This window comes from Herpailurus yagouaroundi, unplaced genomic scaffold (assembly GCF_014898765.1).
Source record: "Herpailurus yagouaroundi ecotype Mexico unplaced genomic scaffold, PumYag 184, whole genome shotgun sequence".
In the NCBI taxonomy this organism is placed as follows: Eukaryota; Metazoa; Chordata; class Mammalia; order Carnivora; family Felidae; genus Herpailurus; species Herpailurus yagouaroundi.
Window position 1 is genome coordinate 9,840,523 of NW_024412415.1, and position 24,655 is coordinate 9,865,177.

Below are 24,655 nucleotides of genomic sequence, written 5' to 3' on the forward strand. Positions count from 1 at the left end.
AACCTATGGAAGCACGTTGTTAATAATCGTAAGGGCCGAAAGAAAGCCATCTGTCACATTTGTACAGTAATTTAAAAGGCGTCCTCATACATACTTTGATTCTCACAAACCTGTGAAGTACGCACGGGAGGCATTATTAACTCCGTTTTACAGGTAAGGAAACTGACCCACTGGGGTCAGGAATGATTGACTAAGGCGGAGCCCGGACTCTAGTTTCCGCCTCCCGGACCAGGGTCCTTTCCCTGCCACTCCTCGGCAACCCTGATTGGTGCTGGAGGTCTCAGTTTCCTTTTCTTCCCCGGCATTCGGTTTGCAAACCCTGCCCCGAGACGCGGGCGGCTGGCGAGCTGCATTTGCGCTGAGAGGCGCAGGTGCAGCCGAGGCCGACAAGCTGAGCCTTAGGCCCCGCGCGACCATAGAGTCCGGAAGTGCGGCCAGAGCAGCTCGCGGGGGCGCCGCACCGGGGGAACCCGGGACCAGGAGGGCAGCGCAGGAGCGGGCGGAATGGCCGCAATGCTGGCCATGAAGGTGGTCACGGGGCTGGCGGCAGCGGCACTGGCGGCAGTGCTCTTGGAGCACTATGGCCTGGCTGGTCAGCCCTCGCCGCTGCCCCAGCCCCGCGCCCCCCGGAGCCCGCACCCCGCTCCGGGCCCCGGAGCCAGCAACATCTTCTGGGGTCTGCAGGTGACGCAGCGGGAGCAAGGCGGGGGGTGGGTGCAGAGCCTGCCCGACTGGGTGAGACGCGGGCAGTTCCCGCGGGGGCGTCACTGCCGCGGCCCCAAACTTCTGGCTGGGGACTCTGTCCTTCCTTGGGAGGGTTCGTTATTGCATTGCATCCTTGCCTTTTCCGTCCGCCTTCAGAGAGCTGCCGGGTCGCCTGCTGTCTGTGCTTCCTCTTCCTGACTCAGATATCTCTGTTTAATACCTGCTTTCGGCAGATATCCGACATTCACCTGAGCAGGTTTCGCGATCCAGGCAGAGCTGTAGACTTAGAGAAGTTCTGTTCAGAAACTATTGGCATCATTCAACCAGCTCTCGTCCTGGCAACAGGTAGGGAGGGTTGCCGTGTGGTCGTGTTGTTCTGTGATCAGAATGGTAGAATGCTAGCCTGGGCTGCAGCTTTTCACTTCGGGGACGTTGGGAACACTATAACCCCAGCCCCCGGTGAGTCCTTCTGTAGAGGAGATGGGACATTGCGGTTACCTTTGCCGTGGGTAACTGAGTCAAGATCCAAGTAACTTTGCAGTAGCAAGGTTCCCTCAAAGCAGAAGCAAGGCTCGTGATATCAGTTAGTGTGCCGTTTCCTATATCTTATATCTGTACCTGTTTGTCGTCGTCGTAGTTCTGGATTTGAGAGAGGATTCGGGAAAGTCCTTTAACCACAAATCAGAAGTTATCTTTTTTTTTTTTTTAACTAACATTTACAGTTTGTTTGTTTGTTTGTTTGTTTTATAACGTTAGTCAACCTTATGTTGTCAATTGTTTGAGGCTTAAAGTGACTCAGGACACTTTTCTTCATATCTTGGTACTTCTGTGGCTTGGGTTCTCCGGACTAACTGCTCCCAAATGTGTTGAAGGACAAGCTAAAAAAGCATCTGTCTTGTCTACTGGGGGATTCATATCCCACCCACCTTACTGGAACACCTCTGCTGACATGATGGAGTATCAGTCCTCATTTTACAGAAAACCTCAATTTCAACTGTACACTTAGTTTTCTAGAAATGTTGGTGTTTCATTGTCCAAACCACATCTTCCAGATTGCTTCTTGCTGTAAAAATAACACTTGGTCAGATTACATACCCTGATTTGGGGTGTGGAAATATGGTTGTCATAGATATCAGGCTTCTGCCCAGAGTGTTGGAATTTCTTATAGTTTTCATTTTTATCAGAGTTTCATGATGCATTTTGTATTGCTCTCTTTAAAGATAATTTTTTTTCAGAACCCATTTCTAATATCACAGGAGGTTAAACAGGCACTTGCTAACCCAGAAGAAACAAAGTCCTTGCTGAGAAAATCTTATTTTAAATGGCTTGCTGTGGACATAGATGGACTCATAAGTTGTTATGTTTATACATGTTGAGTACTTTAAGTGTCTTTGTTCCTTTAGTGTGCACTTAAAAACAATTTTTAACCCCCTGGGGCTTATTTTACATTGTGATTCAAGTCTTATATAAATCTACAGGAGATCTCACTGATGCCAAAACAAAGGAACAGTTTGGATCCAGGCAGCATGAGGTAGAATGGCAAACTTACCATGGTATTCTGAAGAAGACAAGGGTCTTGGAAAAAACCAAGTGGCTTGATATCAAAGGAAATCATGGTAAGAGTCAAGACCCACATAAAATCAAAACTAGTTTTTTTCCCCCTTCAAGAGCCTACATTCTCCAATTTAGATTATAAAAGTATAAAATGGGAATGTTGTAACATAGGTTTAGATAGACTGAAGGCCACAACTCTGAAATACAACTATATTATGTGATTTATTTTATTTTTTTATTTTTTATTTTTTTCCAACTTTTTAATTTATTTTTGGGACAGAGAGAGACAGAGCATGAACGGGGGAGGGGCAGAGAGCGAGGGAGACACAGAATCGGAAACAGGCTCCAGGCTCTGAGCCATCAGCCCAGAGCCTGACGCGGGGCTCGAACCCACGGACCGCGAGATCGTGACCTGGCCGAAGTCAGATGCTTAACCGACTGCGCCACCCAGGAGCCCCTATATTATGTGATTTAAAACATCACATGTCACTTTTAGCTTATGAGGGGAAAGTTGGTATGGCCCTTTCTTCTTTACATGAAGAAAAGCTTCTAGCAAAACCTATGCAGGAAGTTGTTTAAAAAATACATACATTTTGGGCACCTGGCTGGTTCAGTCGTAAAGCATTTGACTTGTGATCTCAGGGTAGTGAGTTCGAGTTCATTGGGCATATTGAAGTAGCCTCCAAGCCACACTGGGCATGGAGGGTACTTGAAATAAATGAATGAATGCACGAATGAATGAATCAGTCAGTCAAATACATTTTGCTGATTGAAGGAAACTACCACCCATAAGTCTACATACTGTGTGATTTCATATATATGACATTCAAGAAAAAGCAAAACTGGAGAACAGATTATGGTTGCCAAGGGTTGGGGTTGGGACAGAGGCTGACTACAAAGAGGCATCATGAGAGAATTCTGGGAGGTGATGGAACTGTTCTCCATTGTGGCAGTAGATACACCTATGCATTTGTCAAAACCCAAAGAACTGTACATCACAGTAAATGAATTTTACTGTGTATTCATTAAAAAATTAAAAGGCAAATAAATCTCCATATGCATGAGGAGAGAAATAGATAATCCCTTCCCATTTTTTAGATTGTTATTATAGTGTTAGTAGGGAAATGAACTCTTCTGCAAAGTGTTATAATGGTAGGTTTGTTTTATAAAGGTTGTCTTCCTTATGGTTAAGTACTTCGCTTCATTTGATTATTAATTGCTATTGTGTACCTAATTATATATATATTTTTAAAGCTATCATTTGAAACAGATAATTCTATCTGGTGAAATGCACAGCTATTGGTTTGATCAGAAAATGCCCTCTTTATAAATAGTTCTTACCAAACAACTAGGAATCATTAATTGATGTTGGGATATCTGGCTTACAACTTTCTCTGGTATACCCCATAAGTTTGGCCCCAACTAACCATGGTTCAACTTAAAATGGTTAGACCTATGATTTTCAGACTTTACAATGGTGTGAAAGTGATATACATTCAATAGAAACTATACTTCAAATTTTGAATATTTATCTTTTCCTGGGCTAGTGATATGCGGTATGATACTCTGGTAATGCTGAACACGATCACCAGGTTAAACAGCCAATAACCTTGTAACCATTCTGTGCCCATGCAACTATTCCATTTTTCACTCTAAGTATAGTATTCAATAAGTTACATGAGCTATTCAACACTTTATTATAAATCAGACTGTGTTAGATGATTTTGCCGAACTATAGGCTAATGCCTATAAACATTATAATGCCTATAATGCCTATATAATGCCTATAAAATGCCTTTAAACATTCTGAGCATGTTTAAAGTAGGTGAGGATAATCTCTTGTTCAGTAGTTTAGGTGTGTTAAATGCATTTTTTCTTTTTTCTTTTTTTATGTTTTTTTAAAGTTATTTTTGAGAGAGAGAGACAGAGCACGAGCAGGGGAGGGGCGGAGAGAGGGAAACACAGAATCTGAAGCAGGCTCCAGGCTCTGAGCTGTCATCACTAGAGCCCCACATGGAGCTCGAACCCATGAACCGTGAGATCACGATGTGAACCAAAGTCAGATACTTAACCAACTGAGCCACCCAGATGGCTACTTAAATATTTCCAACTTATAGTAGATTTGTCTGTAAATTGAGGAAGATCTGTATTTACATCTCCCTTTTTTCCTAATCCTAATTAGTGGTAGAGATCAAATTCTTTTGCAATAAAAAGCATGCCTGTACATATTTAAAACATTTTTTCAGGCCAAGCTACTTTATTTCAAGTAATAAATGTCAGACTCTTGTGGTTAGATCTTGTGAGCAGAACTTGTCCTTTGGAGTTCATGATAATCTAATATGACTTGTATAGGCACAAATGCTTATGGTATGTGTTTTTATACATGTTTATATACTGTGTTAAGATAGGAGGAAACTATTTTTTATTAAGATTAACTATAACAGTGTAGTTCTTTTAGTAAGAGGATTACATACACAATAATATTTCTTTTGTCCTAAATTGGACTTAACAACTTATTCTCTAAAGTTATTAGAAATGTAGTAGATTCTTGGAATTCCAAGCCGAGGTAAATAATTTTAGTTATTGCAACCAGGCAGTCGAGCTCTATGAAATCATCATTATTTCCAGATAAGTGTTCTAGGACCACCTTACCCGTTACCATTATATAACTCTTTTCTTACTGAATCGTTTTGAGACTTAAGAAGAGAGGGACTTTGGCTCTGTTAGCAAAGTGATCTGGTGTTCAGAAACACTTGGCATGGATCTTTGTATCAGGCATGTTTCACAGGATTAAAACAGCAGCAACAACAGTCCAATCTTACAACTTGAAATTGATTTATACTGTATAGTACGTAGTATCAAAGTATTTATTATTCTCTAGTATCGTAGGTCTCTTAAATAAGTTTCCAGATAATATGAATTCTTTTATCAAGATTTAAGAATTATCAAGCTAATTTATTGGCATTCTAGCATTTAAAGGGTTATTGAAAGTATTGCCATTTTGCTTTAGTCATTAACATATTTGTATCCTCCTTTTTAATATAGATGATGTTTGTTTTTTTCCTTTTAATTAGATGTATTCAACATTGCAAGTCTGGAGAGTGTCGAGAATTATTACAGGTACTGTAATGAACAGAAGACCATGAGGTAGTACAAGGAGGGTGCAGTCAAGTCAATGAATGGGTAAAAACATTTTTTAAGTGACAAAATTTCTATATAAAGACCCTCTGGTAATATAGAATTTTTGTGTATTCAGTGACAGATTAAATTCTTTTTTTTCCTCCCAAGCCTTTTTCTTTCTTTAATTCCTTTTATTTCATATACTTTAATGCTTTTTATTGCCTAATAAATACTTTCACTATTTCACAGAAACTTTTTTTGCCATTGATGCATAGCAGAAGTCGTTTTTTTAATTTTAGTTTTTTTTACTTAGGTATGACTGACATATAACATTATATTCATTTCAGGTGTACAACATAAAATTTTGATGTTTGTGTATATTGTGAAATAGTAACCACGATAAGTCTAGTTAACACCCATCACTACGCATAGTTAAAACACTTTTTTTTCTTGTGATAAAAACTTTAAAAATCTACTCTCACCAACTTTCAAATATACAAGTGTTTTTGACTCTAGTCACCATGCTATACCTCAGAAGTCATTTAGGTTAGAGTTTGTCACTAGAGTACTGTGGATTTTAAGAATACTGAGAAACTGATTCTCTTAGCCTCTAGGAGCATCGTTGGTCACCCTGGCTGCTCTGTCCTTTTGTCCCAGTATGCCATAGAAATATTAGAATTTTCTTTATCTGCTGTGAATGTGAAAAAGACTGTGAATGTGAAAGGCTGTTTAAGTTAGAGACCAGTTCTCTAGTTTCAATGTGTTGGGCTTCTTTTAGTTTTAATTTCACTTTCAGTTCCAGGGTATTTGATAGTTTTGTCTTACAATGTCAATCACTCAAGTAGTGAGAATTTATTGAGAGCCCATCATTAGTTGGGTAATGTGAAAGATACAAGAACTAATATTAAAAAATGTAGCCTCTACCTTCAAGGAAGTCCAGTTAAGGGAGATAAGAATTGTTTAGGAAACAATTAGAAAAGAACAATGAAGGGATGACTGATGAAATGCTAGATTATTTGGTACACGTGATAATCACTATGAGAAATCTGAAAGGGCAGAAGTCAGCATAGGGCAGACATAGAAGAGACTTCATTTTATTTTATTACCGAGATTTAATTGACATATAACACTGTGTAAGTTTAAGATGTACAACATGTTTATGTGATACGTTTATATATGGTGGAATGATGACTACCTTAGAGTTAGCTAATAATTTGATTACCAACACATAATTATCATTTCTTTTTTGTGATAAGAATAATTAAGATCTAGTCTCTTATTGACTTTTTTTTTAAGTTTATGTATTTATTTTGACAGAGAGGCAGAGAGAGAAGGAGAGAGAGAATCCCAAGCAGGCTCTACATTGTCAGCACAGAGCCTGACGTGGGGCTTGATCCCACAAACCCGTGAGATCATGATCTGAGCCGAAATCAAGAGTTGGATACTTAACCGACCGAGCCACCCAGGCACCCCAAGTCTCTTAGTAACTTCCAAATTTATAATACAGTATTGTGGGTTATAATTACTATGCTGTGCATTAGATCTCCAGAACTTATGTATCTACTAGTTGCAAGTTAGAGAAGACATTATAAAAGAAGTAAAAAGTGCATTCAGTCTTAAAAGATAGGTAGCATTTGGGGAAGTAAGAAATTTTAAGGGATATATATGTATATGTATGTATACGTATGTGTGTATAATATATATATATATTTTTTTTTTACATTTTTTTTTAAAAAAGTTTATTTATTTTGAGAGAGAAAGCACACCTGGGAGAGGGGCAGAGAGAGAGGAGAGAGTGAAAATCCCAAGCAAGCTCTGCCCTGGCAGTGCAGAGCCTGATGCAGGGCTTGAACTCACAAACTGTGAGATCATGACCTGAGCCGATGTCAGTTGCTTAACCGACTAAGCCACTTAGGCTCCCCAGGGGGTATATTTTAGGTAAAACCCCAGAGCTTTAAAAGCTAGAATGAGCTTTTAGGGACAGTAGGGAAACTGGCATCACCAGAATAAAGGACCATTTTGAGGACTGGTATGACATTGGGTAGGTAGCTTAGGGCCAATTTATGGAGATTTTAAGTGACAAGTATAGAAATTTAGATGTGTTGAGTAATGGTTCATAATTCAGTACAGATTCCTAAGGAGACAAGTCACATAATGAAATAATATTTTATAAAGGGCAATCACACAGCAAAAAAAGAAAAAAGATAGGGATAATAAGGAAAAAAGAGGGAGATTGGAGTTTTATAGAGCAAACAGGAGAGTCCTATAATAGTCCCGTCATGATATGGAAGGGCCTGAAGTGATAGGAGACAAACCTATCTAACAAAGTACATAGATATGATGATTATGACATCAGCTAGAAGGTGGTAGGTCAAAAAGCATTGGTTAACTAACATGTAATTAGAGTCACCATAACTTGGAGAATGAAGTTGTCCTCTTTTGTTAATGTGAGGCAGGAAAAGGTCAGAGATGAAAATTTTCTGTTATCTGTTTGTATCTTTGATGGTGACTATGGAGATGAACTAAGAAACATTTTCAAAGAAGAATTAACAGGACTTAGGGTCTGTTATCAGGAGAGTGAGGATTTTAGTCACTTGAAAGTTTCTTACCTTTATGTTTTTGTTTCTAAACACCTAAACTTTATCTGAATGTTTTTTTAACATTTATTTATCTTTGAGAGACAGAGACAGAACATGAGCAGGGGAGGGGCAAAGAGAGAGGGAGACACAGAATCTGAAGCAGCCTCCAGGCTCTGACCTGTCAGCACAGAGCCTGATGTGGGGCTCACACCCACGAACTATGAGATCATGACCTGACCTGAAGTCGGACACTTAACTGACTTAATCACCCAGGCACCCCAAACTTTATCTGAATTTTTAATAAATGGCGTTTTGCCAGAGAAATAGACACTACAGATACATCAACCTGAAGGAAAAAAAAACTCTTAAAGCTAAATCTTGATTTTAAAAATGTCCCAGAGAATGCCAGAATCCAGTATTTAGAAAATGTTAATAGGTATCATATATTTTAACCTCTGCTTTCAAATAGTGGGGTTTATTTTTAGATAGTTGGATTGTAATATGTTAGAAATGTAGGAAATGAAACAACATATGTGAGATGATAAGAACCTAAAGAATAACTCTGAAAACAAATTAAGCAGCAAAAATACAAATAAAAATTTTAGTGTGGAAAAAACCCCCAATATAGAAAATTTAAAAATACCAAGAAGAGAGGCAATAGAACTAATTGACTATTAATTATAATATGTATGACAATATATTTATTTTATGATATATTTGATGACTGTTGTGGCTTAAATATAGCTTTCTGATAACACATTGTTTCAGAAGCCTATTTGTATTTTCTATTTGTGCTTTTAGGTAAAGTGTCATATAAGACACTTACCTATTTTCTTATAATATTTTGACATTTGAGTGATATAAATATGTCCCCAATGCAATCTATACCTTCCTTTATGTTTATTCAACAAATCTTAATGAGTTTCTGTTCTCTGTACCTTCACCCTGCTCTTTACTTTCCAACCTTATGGACACCTGAACACTGTTGATACTTAGGTAGTGAGGACTTTCATTACTGAATGTGTGCCCTGTGTATGTTACCAATACATTTTTAGGAACTGAAAAAGATTTACTGACCCAGACCTAACTAACATTTTTCTCCTGGCTTGATGACTTCATCTTTGCAAGGCTTTATTGTGAGTTAAGCTTCTGTAGTCCTGTTTCAAGATGTAAACACCTTTTGTATCTCATTACACCAAGAATTCTCTTAGGTACTTAGTAGCTTCTTAGTAAATTTTTCAATGATTGGTAAATACCATTTTGCTGGATTCTAATTGATCTCTTTCTAACTGCCTAAAATAGCTACCTACTTCTCTGCTTTGCTTGATGACCTTTTGTTTGGTTATTGATTAATTAGATTGCTTGAATCTTTGTAGACAATGGGAAAAACTTTAAAATTTCTTTTAATCAGTTTATTGCAGATCTAGTTTAGTGTATTTCTCTGTTCACCAGGAAATTTTCTTTTCAAAGGGAGGCAAAATATTGTGTGATACAAGGGAAGGAATTTAAACTCATTCTGTCTTTTTGTGATTGCATTAAAACTTTCCTGTCTTGTATTTTTTAGGAAATATTCTGCCGTACGTAGGGATGGCTCTTTCCATTATGTCCACAGTACTCCCTTTGGCAACTATTCTTTCATCTCTTTGGATGCCACCCAAAATCCAGGGCCCAAGAGACCCTATAATTTCTTTGGAATTTTAGATGAGGTACAGTAAAAATCTCACTTCCCTTTGTAGCTAACCTATTTTTTTTCTTGGATACATGTGGCTCTCTTAAAACTATCCTAGGTAAACAAATTCTAATCAAGAAATTCTTGAAAAAAACATTTACTGTGATTACAAGTATGGCTAGAAGAAATCACTGGGTACTTTAGCACTGTCATCGCTATCCTGTTCATTGCTATCCCTATCCCAAAATCTGGCAAAGAAGTACCTCACATTTTATATAATTCAGTACACATTTATTAAATATGTACTAAGAGCAACATGCACTTTGCAAGGTGTAGGGCATACAGCTTTTATACTATATGGTATATTCCTAAATCCCCATAGTTGCCATTTCTAACTAATGGTCTGTATTTTTTTTTAATAGAAGGGCAACCGTTGAAGTAAATAAGTTTCTTTTAAAGTATTTTTTTTTTGTAAGTTAGATGAAAACTGTTGCTAGATTAAAAGTGTCTGGAAGATCACATGTGAGAAACTCTCATTATTTCTTTTTTTTTTTTTTTAACACTGTATTTATTTTTGAGACAGGGAGAGACAGAGCATGAACAGGGGAGGGTCAGAGAGAGGGAGACACAGAATCCGAAACAGGCTCCAGGCTCTGAGCTGTCAGCACAGAGCCCGACGCGGGGCTCGAACTCAAGGACCGCGAGATCATGACCTGAGCTGAAGTCGGCCGCTTAACCGACTGAGCCACCCAGGCGCCCCTCTCATTATTTCTTAGTACAACAAATGTCTACTCATTAATGAGCACATGCCCACATGCAAGACAAATGTGGTCATATGTAAGAATACAAAAGTGATAAGGTCAAGTCCTTCATCTCAGAATATTTAATCTAGCAGAGGGGCATAAGACTAGTGCAGAAATAACTACAATAAGGGCAGAATTTGCTAAGTGCTGAAGGAGATTCAGAGTGATATGAGGATTCAGAAGAGCTTGAAATCAAGTGAACAGAATGTTGTGCAATGCATTGTTTTCTAGTAGGCATTTTATTTATTTATTTTTTTAATTTATTTTTTTTTCAACGTTTATTAGGCATTTTATTTAATGAAGGTATATTTTGTTATCTTGTAATTATCAAAGCCTACTCCTTAATTTTTTTAAGATATTCAAACATCAGGTCTGCATGAAAATCAGTTGGAGTCTTATAAAATGCAGAGACTTATTAATTAGAAACCCTGAAGGTACAGCCCAGGAATTCATTGCTGTAAGCACTTTACAGATCATTCACTTATATTTATACATGTACACATTATATTTGATATAAACTTGATGAGGGATGATTTACATATAATATGCACTCATTTAAAGAGTTTGAAGAATTTTGACAAGTGTATATACTTGTATAACTGTCACCACAATCAAGATAGAACATTTCTATCATCCCAGGAAGTTGTATAGTCAGTCTTCACCCCAATCCTAGGGAACCACTGATTGGTTTTCTGTCAGTATAGATTAGTTTTGTTTGTTCTAGAATTTATTTTTGAATCTTCTTAAAAATTTTCTTATAATGTTTATTTTTGAGAGAGAGAGACAGAGACAGAGCAAGCAGGGGAGGGGCAGAGAGAGAGGGAGACACACAATTTGAAGCAGGCTCCAGGCTCTGAGCTGTGAACACAGAGCATGATGCAGGCTGAACCCACAAACCATGAGATCATGACCTGAGTGGAAGTCAGATGCTTAACCAACTAAGCCACCCAGGCGCCCCTAGAATTTTATGTAAATGAAATCATACAGTATTACTCTTGTGTCTAGCTTCTTTTGCTCAGTATAATGTTTTTGAGACTCATCCATACTATCGTGTGTTCGAATAGTTCTTTTCTTGTTGCTGCATAGCACTCTGTTGTTTGGATATACTGATGGTTTCTAGATTTTGGCTATCCTGAGTAGAACCGTTTTGAACATTTAGGTATAAGGCTTTTTGTGGACATATGTACATCTTATTTTAGAAGTTTAGTTTCAAGATCCTCTTTTGTTTTTTTTTTTAAGTTTATTGATTTTATTTTTGAGAGAGAGAGAGAGAGAGAGAGAGAGAGAACAAGCACTCAAGCTGGGGAGGAGCAGAGAGAGTGAGAGAATCCCAATCATGCTCTTCATTGTCAGCATGGAGCCCAACACAGGGCTTTTTCCCACGAACTGTGAGGTTATGACCTGAACCGAAATCAAGAGTCAGACATTCAACCGACTAAGCCACCCAGGTGCCCCCTCAAGATCCTCCTTATTAATTGCAATGTAGTATACAGGGCTGAAAGATTAGAGGTTCTTTTTTATTTCTATAAAGAAATTTATCATAAAAAAGAAAGAAACTTATGTAATTTAAAGATTATTCTTCTCAATTTCCTTATCCATCAAATGGGGATAACACCTGCCCTACTTAGCATAGAGTTGTTTTTTTTTTAATGTTTATTTATTTATTTTGAGAGAGAGAGAGTGCACTCATGTGTGCATGAGAGCAGGGAAGGGGCAGAGAGAGATGGAGAGAGAGAATCCCAAGCAGGCCTCATGCTGTCAGCATGGGGCCCATGCAAGGCTCAAACTCACGAACCGTGAGATCGTGACCTGAGCTGAAATCAAGAGTTGAACCCTTAACTGACTGGGCCACCCAGGCACCTAGCATAGATGTATTTTTAGGACCAAATGAATTATAATGTATGTGAAAACAGTTTAAAACAGGACCATACAGGTCATTAATTAGTAGGGTTTAAGCCCTAGACATACTTATAAAACTCCAAGGGAGATGCTTAATGTATACATTTCAGCCTGAGCCCTAATTAAAGATCCTTCTGTTTTTCTCCCATTTCAGAAACGGATGGAGGAACTTCTATTACTCGTTAAGGAAAGTAGTCGGAGCAACCACAGTATTTGGTTCGGACACTATACAACATCCACTATCCTTTCTCCATCACCAGGAATTCGGTCAATAATGAGGTGAGGCAGGCTTCCAAAATCAAAATTAATTATTTGTAATTCTTTTACGTTACTCAACCCATCTTGCTTTCCTGAAGAGGTCTTTTTATTAGTTTGGCATCACAAGTTATCTGCTCATTTATTCCATTTATTTTTCATTGGTTAGTTCAGCTACAGCGTATTTGTGTGGGCACCTCCATACACTAGGCGGACTGATGCCTGTTTTGCACACTCGTCACCTCCAGGGCACTTTGGAACTTGAGGTGGGAGACTGGAAGGATAACAGAAGGTAAGGGAACTACCCCACAAAATAAACCTTACACATGTAAGTCTTGATAAAGCAATGATAGGTTTCTTATTGCTGTCATGGGTGATCCCAGTTAAGGAAAAACTTGTGATAGTTCTAAGTTTTGTTTTTGTTTTGTTTTTTTTAATGCTTATTTATTTATTTGGAGAGGGAGAGAGTGCACATGCATGGGGGAGGGGGAGAGAGAGAGAGAGAGAGTCAGTCAGAATCCCAAGCAGGCTTTGTGCTCTCAGCAACCCACGAACCTTGAGACCATGCCCCGAGCCAAAACCAAGAGCTGGATGCCCAACCCACTGAGCTACCCTGACACCCTGATAGCTCTAAATTTTTAAAGTAATATATATATTATGTATGTTGATATGCAAAAACCTTGTTGCAACAGTTATGCTTGCCATCACTATGTTACATTGGGTTTTTAAGATGCATCCATTAAGAAATAGTTCTCAAACTCTTGTGTGCTCAAGGATTATGGAGAAGCTTATTAAAAATTAAAATTTTGAGGCCCTATCTGTAGAGAATTTGTGTTGGTCTAGAACTGCAAGAAACTGAATTTTTTTAAAGCCCACCAGGAGCTCTTTGGACCACACTTTGAGAAAGACTAGAACTGAAAATGTAACACTTTTCCTTCTGAATTTTATATCTACCTTTTCTAGTTATTACTATAAGATGTTAGTGATATAAGTTCTTCAGATACATGATAGTTGGTTTTATAAAGATAAAAGTCTTTCTTTGAGAAAACATAACTTGTTTATCAAAAGCATATAGTATAGTTAAGTGTATATAGAAAAGAACTGACTAGGGGCGCCTGGGTGGCGCAGTCGGTTAAGCGTCCGACTTCAGCCAGGTCACGATCTCATGGTCCGTGAGTTCGAGCCCCGCGTCGGGCTCTGTGCTGATGGCTCAGAGCCTGGAGCCTGTTTCCGATTCTGTGTCTCCCTCTCTCTCTGCCCCTCCCCCGTTCATGCTCTGTCTCTCTCTGTCCCAAAAATAAATAAACGTTGAAAAAAAAAAAAATTAAAAAAAAAAAAAAAGAAAAGAACTGACTATATATTTTGAGAATAACTAAGTACAATAGTTTAAATGTAGATGAATATCATCTCATTGTTTAACTATTATCAGTTGCTGTTTAATTTATTCAAACTCAGTTCTCTGAAGATATTAGGCACTAAATAAATATTTGTTGAGCTGAATATGTTATCTTTCTATTTTTAACTACTTCCATTAATGAAAAGATAGCTTTACATCTTGGAAGGTACTTATTCATTTCACTTGGCTCCACTAGAAACTGTCTAAGAGCTATGCTTGAAGCCTGTAATTATTTGGCAACTGTAATTACTGTGAGTTAAGGCCTGTCTATTCATGACTGTGAGGTTGTAGGCTGGGCTGGGATTGCCTCTTACCAGATAGCTTTCCTCACCCTTGATCAGCTTATTTATTTCTTATAAATACTACAGTTACAAGTTAAGTGATATTATGAAACCATTTCCTCTCTTTCTCTTCCCACCTGCTCTCCTGTGTTCCAACCCTGGGGTTTTATCTGGAGTTTTACTAAAGGACCTAACCTATACCTGCCTTAACATTTTAAGTGTATTAGTACAATAGAAGAGTTTTTAAAAGTATGTTAGTAATATTAGGCTAGGCTTTGTTATGGATACAAATAAATCTAGACAATATCAGTGGCTTTACATAACAACAGATGTTATTTTTTCATTTATGTAAATCTGGTATGAGTCAAGGCATTTCTCTTCCGTGGGGTGACTCAAAGATTCAGACTTCATCTGTCTTATAATGCCACTATCTCAATATCTCAGTTCCAGTGCAGGGAAGAGAGTATGGAGAATTCAGACCCACTCTTAAAGTACTTTGGACCAGAAGTGTGATACATGTCACTTCTGTTCACAGCCCATTGACCAGAACTAGTCACATGGTCCCAACCTAATACCAGGGAGACTGGGAAATGCAGGGGAGCACGTGGAGTATTTGGTGAGCACTATTGTTTCTGCCATAGTTAATCATTTCTCTTCTCAGTTTTAAAAGTACAAAATATAAAATTTTGGCTATTCTTTAATGAATATTTATACCTTTCACCATGCATTCAGAAAACCAAAACAACTTCAGTTAAATTTCCTTGAAATTATAGAAATAAAGGTTTAAAAGAAGATTGAAGCATTTCTAGTTGTGTTTGTGTTAATATTAGCATTTTTGAAGAGATGAAGAATATCAAGTATTAGCTTATGATGATGTCTTAGGTTCAAAACAGTCTTAAAGTATAGAAATCAGATGAATTAATTTAACAAGCATTTACTTAAAAATGAAAGAGTGCATGTTATGTACAAGGCATTGTTCTAAGGCACAGTTAAATTCAATTCTTCAATCAGATCCCATTTGTGACTAATATGAAGTATAAAGTGGTCAGGGCAAGGGAAGAAGGACAGAAACACAGTGTTAATTTACTTTGCATTCAAATTCATGATCTCAAAGTATAGTTTTATATTTTTACATTTGTTTTGTGTATAACCTTCATGCCCTCTTATAATATGAAGTGACTAAATTACTTTTTGTCTTCTGGTCTCTAGGTACCGGATCTTTGCCTTTGATCATGACCTCTTTAGCTTTGCAGATTTGATCTTTGGCGACTGGCCTGTGGTTCTTATCACTAATCCTAAGTCACTCCTATATAGTTGTGCTACACATGAACCACTAGAAAGACTCCTTCATTCAACACACATCAGGTATGTAGCAATTTTTCAGAATTTACTTTCAGTTTGATATTAATGGAGAATAAGTGAGTGCAACTATAATCCTATGTAAAAGCTCTGAGATGCCCCATTTTATTTTTCTCAACAGTGTAAACATTTTATAAAGAAAATGTTTACTGTTTAATTCCCATTCAGTTAAAATATATATAATTTTTGAAGCTGCTGAAAAAAAAATTTTAAGTTTACTTTTATTTATTTTGAGAGATAGAAAGCAAGTGGGAAAGGGGCAGAAAGAGAGAGGGAAACAGAACCCCAGGCGGGCTCCATGCTCTCAGGGCAGAGCCCGATGCAGGGCTTGAACCCGTGAACCATGAGATCATGACCTGAGCCAAAATCAAGAGTTGGACCCGTAACCAACCTTGCCACCCAGATGCCCCTAAGCTGCTGAAAGTTTTTAAAAAATCCAGAAACCCACAATCCTACCACTATAATTTTTGTGTATTTCATTTTCGCATTTTACATTTCTGTAATCATATTTCCCTCCCCTTCCCTCCAAATAGAGCTGTTATTAACATTTCTGAGTTCTTCTCAGGCATGTTCTTCGAGGCATGTTTTTCCATCATTGTAATAGTAGGGCACAGTCTGTTCTAATTCCTACTTTTTTTCTTTCAAGAGAGAGAATGTACCACAATTTATCTAACTATTTTCATCTCTTATTGATGAACCTTTATGTTTTTTTCTAATTTGGGAATGAGCATCTGATGTGTGTAGGTTCTTTTCTTCATTTGAATAATTTCTTTTTTTTAATGTTTATTTGTTTATTTTTTTTAATTTTTATTATTTTTTTTAATGTTTATTTACTTCTGAGGCAGAGAGAGACAGAGCATGAGTGGGGAGGGTCAGAGAGAGAGGGAGACACGGAATCAGAAGCAGGCTCCAGGCTCTGAGCTGGCAGCACAGAGCCCGACGCAGGGCTCGAACTCACAAACCGTGAGATCATGACCTGAGCCAAAGTCGGTCGCTCAACCGACTGAGCCACCCAGGCGCCCCTATTTGTTTATTTTTGAGAGAGAGAGAGAGAGAGAGAGAGAGAGAGCGAGCGAGCGCGCGGGCACAAGAAGGCGTGGAAGCAGGGGAGGGGCAGAGAGAGAGACGGAGACAGAGAATCCCAAACAGGCTCCATGCTGTCAACACAGACCCCGACACAGGGCTTGAACTCATGAACCATGAGATCATGACCTGAACCGAAACCAAGATTCAGACACTTAACTGAGGCACCCAGGCAACACTCATTTGAATAATTTCTTTAGCTAAAGTTCTAGAAGTGGAATTCTAGGTGAAAATATGAATTCCCTTAAGACTATTGATAAACACTATTCAATTACTTTTTTTTTTTGGCAACTAAAATCATTATTATTTTTTTTTTTTATATATTTTTTTTCAACGTTTATTTATTTTTTGGGGACAGAGACAGACAGAGCATGAATGGGGGAGGGGCAGAGAGAGAGCGAGACACAGAATCGGAAACAGGCTCCAGGCTCTGAGCCATCAGCCCAGAGCCTGACGCAGGGCTGGAACTCACGGACCGCGAGATCGTGACCTGGCTGAAGTCGGACACTTAACCGACTGCGCCACCCAGGCACCCCTAAAATCATTACTCTTTTTTAAAAAATGCAGCAAAATATATGTAACATAAAATTTACCATTTTACTGGTTTTTAGGTATACAGTTCAATGGCATTAAGTACATTGATATTGTACAACTATCACCACCATTCATCATCAGAACTTTTCTCTTCCAAAACTGAAACTCTGTACCCATCCAGCAATAACTCCCTATTTCCCCCTTTCCCCAGCTCGTGGAAGTCACCGTTCTACTGTCTGTCTCTATGAATTTGACAACTCTAGGAACCTCATTTAAGGGGACTCATACAGTATTTGTCCTTTTGTGACTGGCTTCTTTAACATAATGCCCTAAGGGTTCCTCCCTCTTGTAGAGTGTGTCAGAATTTTTTTTGCTTTTTAAGGCTAATGTTCCATTGTGTGTATATATCACATTTTGTTTATTCATCTGTTGATAGACACTTACGCTTTCACCTTTTGCCTGTTGTGAATAATGCTACTATGAACAGGGCTATACTCTGTCAAATCCCTGCTTTCATTTCTTTTGGGAATATATCTAGACATGGAATTGCTGGATCTCATGGTAATTATATGTTTAATTTTTTGAGGAACCACCATACAGTTTTCCATAGCGGCTGTACCATTTTACATTCCCACCAGCAGTGCATAAGGTACCCAATTACTTTTTAAAACAGATACTAATTTATAATGTTACCAGGCAATATGAGTTCCAGTTTCACAGCACTCTTATCATTTTTGGATATTGTACTTTTAAAAGATGTACTAATTAATCTGGAAAAAATGGTATCAAGCTGATTGATAGATTGATTTTTGGTCAGTAGTGAAGTGAAATCTATATCTCTCAGTCAGGTTTTTTGGATAGGAGTTGGACATCTGATTTAGACATCATATTCTCTGAAAGGGCCTGGTAGCCTTAGCTCTGTTTATGACATTGTTTCCTTTGGGCAGATAACACTGGGAATCAAATGAGTGAATGTAGGATTAACATTAGATTAACAAATTGAGATGTCTAACCAATATTCTTTTCCTATATGAAAAACCAGGACTTCAAGCAGTTTATTCAGAAAGAACTTGGGATCTACTGCAGATTTATTTGTCAAAAGAAAATTGATTTTCCTTTCTAAAAAATACAAGAGTAGTTTCTAGCTTCTCACCAACTCAGGTTTGCTTAGTTATACAACTCCAGGAGCCATGATTCAGAAAGCCACTAGATCTTGGGACTAGCAGTCATACGAATGGTTATACAGTGTGATGGTTCTGCCTACATTTATATAATTTCAGGTTATAATAGGGTTATTCTCCTTTCTAAGTATAGTGATAAGTCTCTAAAACCACATGCTTATGTATTTTCTCATTTTAGAGTCTTGGCCTTTTCCTTATCCTCCATTACTTCTGTCACAGTTAAGATTGATGGAATTCATTTAGGGCAAGCTATTCATTTGTCTGGTCCTATTTTCATACTGAAGTGGAACCCAAGAAACTACAGTAATGGGACACATAACATAGAAGTAATTGTCCAGGTAAGTTAGTAATTTTCAACTTACTATATAAATGATTTGGCTGCAACCACACTAAACTCTGATGTGGGTTTTTTTTCCCCCAGTCAATTGATAGAGATGAAACTAAGTTAATTAAAAATTTGAATACACTAGATTTAGTGTATTCTGAAAATGGGCACTCAGGAATAATTCTGTTAGACAAAAAAATGGACTCATCATTGTGCAGCTCCTGGCCATAGTCTCCCCATTTCTGAACCACAGGAAACCATTCTTTTCAACTTTGGCCAGAGTCTTTTGGTAATGGGAGCAAATTCCCCAACATACCCAAAGATAATAGAGTAAGTCGGAAAACACGGATTTATGTATCCATGCATTTGCTTGCTGTCTCCAAGTACAGGAAAATTTGTCACTGTTTTGAAAGCTCTAGGATAGAGGATTTTCAAGGCATCAGAGAATTTTTTTGTTTATTTGGGGAGTATACACTGATAGTATATGTAGTAACAGTCTGCCTATGTCTATTCCAATTCAGCTAGGGGGCATTTAATTCACCAGCACCTGCCAGAGTAGGAAGTGGTCACAATTACCAAAAAAAGATCACTTTTTTTTTTCATCAACACTGTGAAATTCTTGAGGGGATAGACTGTGCTTAGGAATTAGTGTCTGAAAAAAAAATCCTACAATTTCATGATTTGATGACAGTTTTTAACTATTTCATCTCTAATGTTAAGTGTTAGTTTGAAGATTACCATGTAATCCTTCAGGAAACACATGTAATTATTTTCATTATCTTTTTTAAAAAAATTTTTAACGTTTACTTATTTTTGAGAGTGGAGCGGCACAGAGAGAGGGAGACACAGAATCTGAAGCAGGCTCTAGGCTCTGAGCTGTCAGCACAGAGCCCGATGCAGGTCTCAAATTCACAAACTGTGAGATCATTGATCTGAGCCGAAATCAGATGCTTAACTGACTGAGCTACCCAGGCTCCCCTTTTCATTATCTTTTGTGTGTGTAGCAGAGAAGGATTTTGAATAGGGAGGAGCTATTTACTGAGCTCTTTTAAGGAGATGCTGGACACTTGGAGTTTTTTACTTAATCCATATAGCAATCCTATATGGTAGGTAGTTTTATCCCCAATTCATAGAGGAGTAAAACAAGAAAAGGCACTTTGCAATGCCACCCATCTTTGAAGTGTTGTGCTTAGGAGGAAGAAGAAACTCATAGGGAGAATGTGGAAGGGACTGATGGCTGGGATGAACTCTTTTTTTTTTTTTTTTTTTTTTAAGTTTTTGAAAAATTTATTTTGAGAGAGAGAGAGAGAGAGCGAGCAGGGGAAGGGCAGAGAGAGGAAACCCCAAGCAGGTTCAGCACTGTCAGCATGTAGCTGGGCACAGGGCTCCATCTCACGAATTGTGATATCATGACCTGAGCTGAAATCAAGAGTCAGATGCTTAACTGACTGAGCCATCTAGGTGCTCCTGGGATGAACTCTTAATGTCCTTCCTACTAGAAGCTGGATCATTTAAAGAAAACCTGAAGGTTCAAGTGTACCTAGAATAAATTATTCCCTGTCTTTACAATTAGGCAAGAGAAGTAGGAGTGGCCATAGAAGACCTCAATGTAGGAGTGAAGAATCCCCTAATCCTTGGATTGCCTCAGAACCCCAGCTTCTATAGTTTTTTGAGGAAAAAAACATTGCTCATGTTCCCTGAAACATTTCTGGTTGCTTAGTTAAATCCTTAGTAAAAATATGAAATTAAATATACATTTTATATCTTTAACATTTCTTATATTATTGAGGTATAATTCATATGCAAAAAAACTCTATATATTTAAAGAGTATAATTTGGTGACTTCCTTGACCATTACTACAATCAATACAATATATCACCCTCAGAAGTTTTCTTGTGTTCTTTTGCAGCTGTCTTCCTTCTACCCTCATTTCCAGGAAACCACTGATCTGTTATAGATTAGTTAAAAGATTAGCCTAGTAGCGATTAGACCTTTAGATCACTTCTTAGTGTGGTTCCTGAATTAGTAGCATCAGCACCACCTAGGAACTTGTTAGAAATGTAAACTCCCTGGGCGCCTGGGTGGCTCAGTTGGTTAAGCGTCTGACTTCCGCTCGGGTCATGATCTAACAGTTTGTGGGTTCAGCCTGTGTCATGCTCTGTGCTGACAACTCAGAGCTTGGAGCCTGCTTCAGATTCTGTGTCTCCCTCTCTCTCTGCCCCTCCCCTGCTTGCACTCTGTCTCTCTCTCTCAAAAATAAGTAAATGTGAAAAATTAAAAAAAAGAAAAGAAAAGAAAAGAAAGAAAAGAAAAGAAAAGAAAAGAAAAGAAAAGAAAAGAAAAGAAAAAACTCTCATGTCCCATACCAAACCTCTGAATCAAATTCTGGACATGGGACCCAACAATCTGTTTCAACAGTCCATCCAGGTGATTCCAATGTGCACTAAAGTTTGAGAATCAGAAGTTTAGATTATTGTGCCTACTTTGCCAACTGAAAGAATAGACTCCAGAAATCTCTAAATTAAAGAAAACTTGGGCTTTAAAACAACTTATAACTTAAAATAAGAACATTCTGAGCAATAAAAGTTTGATAAACATGAGTGCAAGTTCTTTTTGCTATTTTAAAACTTTTTTATGGGAAAATTTTTAAATATATGCAAGAGATAATACTATAATGAATTCCCATGTATCCATTAGCTGACTTCAACAGTTATCAACTCATGACCAATCTTATTTCATCTATATCCCACCTACTTTACTCCTCCCTACACCATGATAGTATTCTATCTGTAACATGACAGCATGTGTCCCTAAAAGATAAGAATTATTTTTTAATGTAACCATAATACCATAACACACCTGAAAAATCTATAGTAATTCCTTAATATCAAACTATCCAGCCTGTATTCAGTTTTCCCAATTAATCATATATATGTGAATATATATATTGTATTTGGTTGGTTCAAAGCAGAATTTAGACAAGACTCAAATCCTGAATTTAGCTGATTTGTCTCTTCACTTCTTTTTTCATCTACAGGTTCCCCTCTCTTATCTCCTTGTTATTTTTTATTTTTCCTTACAATTTCTTTGCTTTGGAAACTGGATCTTCCATCCTGTAGAGTTTCCTCTATTCTAGATTTTGGCTGTTTACATTCATGTATCATTCAGCATGTTCCTCCATCCCCTCTAGTTTCTATAACTGGTAGTTAGATTTAGGGGCTGATCACATTTGAGTCTGTTTTATGGCAGGAATACTTCATTTGGTGTTTTATTCTTTTTTAAAAAAGTTTTTTTTTAACGTTTATTTGTTTTTGAGAGAGCGTGCATGTGCACAAATGGGGGTGGGGCAGAGAGAGGGAGACACAAAATCCAGAGCAGGCTCTAGGCTCTGAGCTGTCAGCACAGAACCCAACACAGGACTCAAACTTGCAGGCCGGGAGATCATGAACTGAGTGGAAGTTGGATGCTTAACCAACAGAGCCACCCAGGCACCCCTGATGTTTTATGCTTTTATCAGAAGCCTATGAGACCTGGTTTCTCTCTTTTAGTATTGTTAAGATTGGCCATTTTATTCAGGTGTTGTTAACTTTATCCAGCAACTGGTATGTTGATAAATAACTAACAACCAGCCTGGGGCAGGTATGAAGGAGGAACCCTGATTTGTAATATTTCTCTGATTTATTCCAATTTCCATAGTATAAATATTTTTACCATAGCTGGTTTTAAGCTACTAACATGTCATCTGGCCTGCAAATTTCCTGAAAATTTAACAGTTGGCTTTTGTGAACCTGTCAAGCCAGCTTGAGCACACTGCTGGCTTCTCCCTCCATTCATTATGAGGTACCTAATCAGCTTTTCACTGAAGGATTTCTAGCAGCTGTTGATGGCCTTGGTCTAGATGAAATGTAGATCCATTATTTCATTAGAGTTATAAAATGGTGGTATTCAAATTGCCACTCCTTGTAAAATTAGTATTAATTTGAATGGTTCCCTAAAGAAAAGATCTAGAAGTCCCTAAAGAAAAGATACGGGAAAGGTGGGTTACATTCTAAATTCTTCCCCCCACCCTCCCTTTTCTAAACCAGTTTTAAAGGTAATGAGTTGCTTTTCTAGCATCTTCCAAAGGCAACCAAAAGTATCTTTTACATTCAGCATCATTATGAATTCAAGGTTTAAAAAATATATATATTTATATATATCTGGTATGTTTGAATCCATTGCATTTATTCTTGTTAATGCTCAAATTATTCCACCTTTGGTTAGTGGGAGCCTCTCCAGGTTGACCACTAAGTCCTTTGATAAAATCCTAGTAGTCTTTGTTAGTTTTCTTACTCTCTGCCATGAAGATATTCTAAACTCTTCCTGTGTATTTCTTGTTTGAGGACTGGAATCAGGGGTGCCTGGTTGGCTCATTCAGTGAAGCATTCCACTCCTGGTTTTGGCTCAGGTCATGACCTCACTGTTTAGCAGTTCGAGCCCTGCATCTGGCTCTATGCTGACAGGGAGGAGCCTACTTGGGATTCTCTCTCCCTCTCTCTCTCTGCCACTCTCCAGCACTCCCAATGTCACATACACACACACACAATAAATAAATAAACTTAAAAAATAAAAGAAAAAGAACTGGAATCAACTATTTCCTTGTGAGAAATTTTATTTTTGAGACTACAATCTGGGCACTAACTCAGCTAGATCATTGCTTTGGGGTTGTTACTATTTTTAGGCCTTTTCAGTGAGCAGAGGGAAAATACATATTTTTCTTTAAGAGAAAATACATTGTGAGTACATGCTGATATTCCCAATTTAAATCTAGAATTACAGGCATTAAAATAAGTTATATTTAAAGTGCTTATAGGAAGAAGCAAAAATAAATGAAAAAATGTAGCTTTGTCAGAGATAACTGACAAAAGTTACTGGAAACTTAATCTTGGAACATTATACATATTTAAATGTGCCTAAGAGTCACTTCTCTGCTGTCCTTATAACTAGGATTCTGCTGGGAGAAGTAAGAGTGTTCACCATATATTTTCTCTTCAAGAGGATATTCATCTCAGATTTGATCCCCTGGCATCATTTATTCTCCTTACTGACCATGGCATCGTGGTAAGTAAATTCAACTTGAGATTAGATTCAGTCCAATCTAGTGGTAGGTCCAAAGTCGTCATATATTCATGTAATGAGAAAGATGGATCAATAAAACTAAGTTGTTTGTCTAGAAGAATAAAATTCTTTAAAGTTGATTTGAATTAAAAGAAGCAGAGGCATTGACAACTAATACCTGTTTGGGAACCTGGTTCTAACCACTACCATAAAACCAGGATAACTAAGGGAACTACAGGAACTGCATAAAATTGGATTAAGGATCTTTTAAAAATAATATTTATTTCTACATAAATAATATATGCTTACTGTAGAAAACTTGGAAAATTTAGAAATAAAGTAAAATCAGCCCACATTACTCATCATACTACCTATTATAGCCATTGTATTTGTCATTATGATACTCTATTTTTTTCTCATATAAATTTTGTATATGAGTCTTTAATATAAAAAGGTAATTTCTATTCTCTTTTGCTAATTTTTTTTCCACTAAGGAATTTGTTATGACTATTTTCTGACATCAACTTACATTTTATAACATGATGTTTTTTGTCATAAATATACCTTTACTTAGCCATTTACCTCTTGTTGGACATTTGGTTCCAATATTTCCCTCTACTATATAAATGCTGCTTGCAGCTAAAAACTATATTAGTTTTTTGGGATAAATTCCTAGAAGTGAATTGTTGGATAAAAGAGTGGACACATTACTCTTTATACTTTCTTATATAATTTCACAAATTTTTTTTATTTTATTTTATTTTTTTATTTATATATGAAATTTATTGTCAAATTGGTTTCCATACAACACCCA

General features: G+C 37.4%; 1 protein-coding gene across 2 annotated transcripts; it reads left to right on the forward strand.

Moving 5' to 3' along the window:
* The first annotated feature begins 241 nt into the window (after window positions 1–241).
* On the forward strand, window positions 242–24,187 carry TMEM62 (transmembrane protein 62). 2 transcript variants are annotated; one of them, XM_040492445.1, is made up of 10 exons: window positions 242–684; window positions 939–1,050; window positions 2,184–2,321; window positions 5,334–5,379; window positions 9,523–9,664; window positions 12,484–12,608; window positions 12,754–12,876; window positions 15,471–15,626; window positions 18,597–18,756; window positions 23,731–24,187. In XM_040492445.1, the coding sequence occupies exons 1-10, from the start codon at window positions 505–507 to the stop codon at window positions 23,989–23,991; spliced, it is 1,443 nt and encodes a 480-aa protein (XP_040348379.1). In that variant the 5' UTR covers window positions 242–504; the 3' UTR covers window positions 23,992–24,187. The 2 variants fall into 2 exon arrangements, with proteins under 2 accessions (XP_040348379.1, XP_040348380.1); XM_040492446.1 differs by lacking the exon at window positions 939–1,050 and having other exon boundaries at window positions 429–684.
* The last annotated feature ends 468 nt before the right edge of the window (window positions 24,188–24,655 follow it).

Coding starts and splice junctions, on each gene's coding strand:
- TMEM62 (XM_040492445.1), top strand. CDS start 505: ATGGCCGCAATGCTGGCCATGAAGGTGGTCACGGGGCTGGCGGCAGCG. Junction 12,609..12,753: donor GGAATTCGGTCAATAATGAG/GTGAGGCAGGCT, acceptor TTCATTGGTTAG/TTCAGCTACAGCGTATTTGT. Junction 12,877..15,470: donor GACTGGAAGGATAACAGAAG/GTAAGGGAACTA, acceptor TCTGGTCTCTAG/GTACCGGATCTTTGCCTTTG.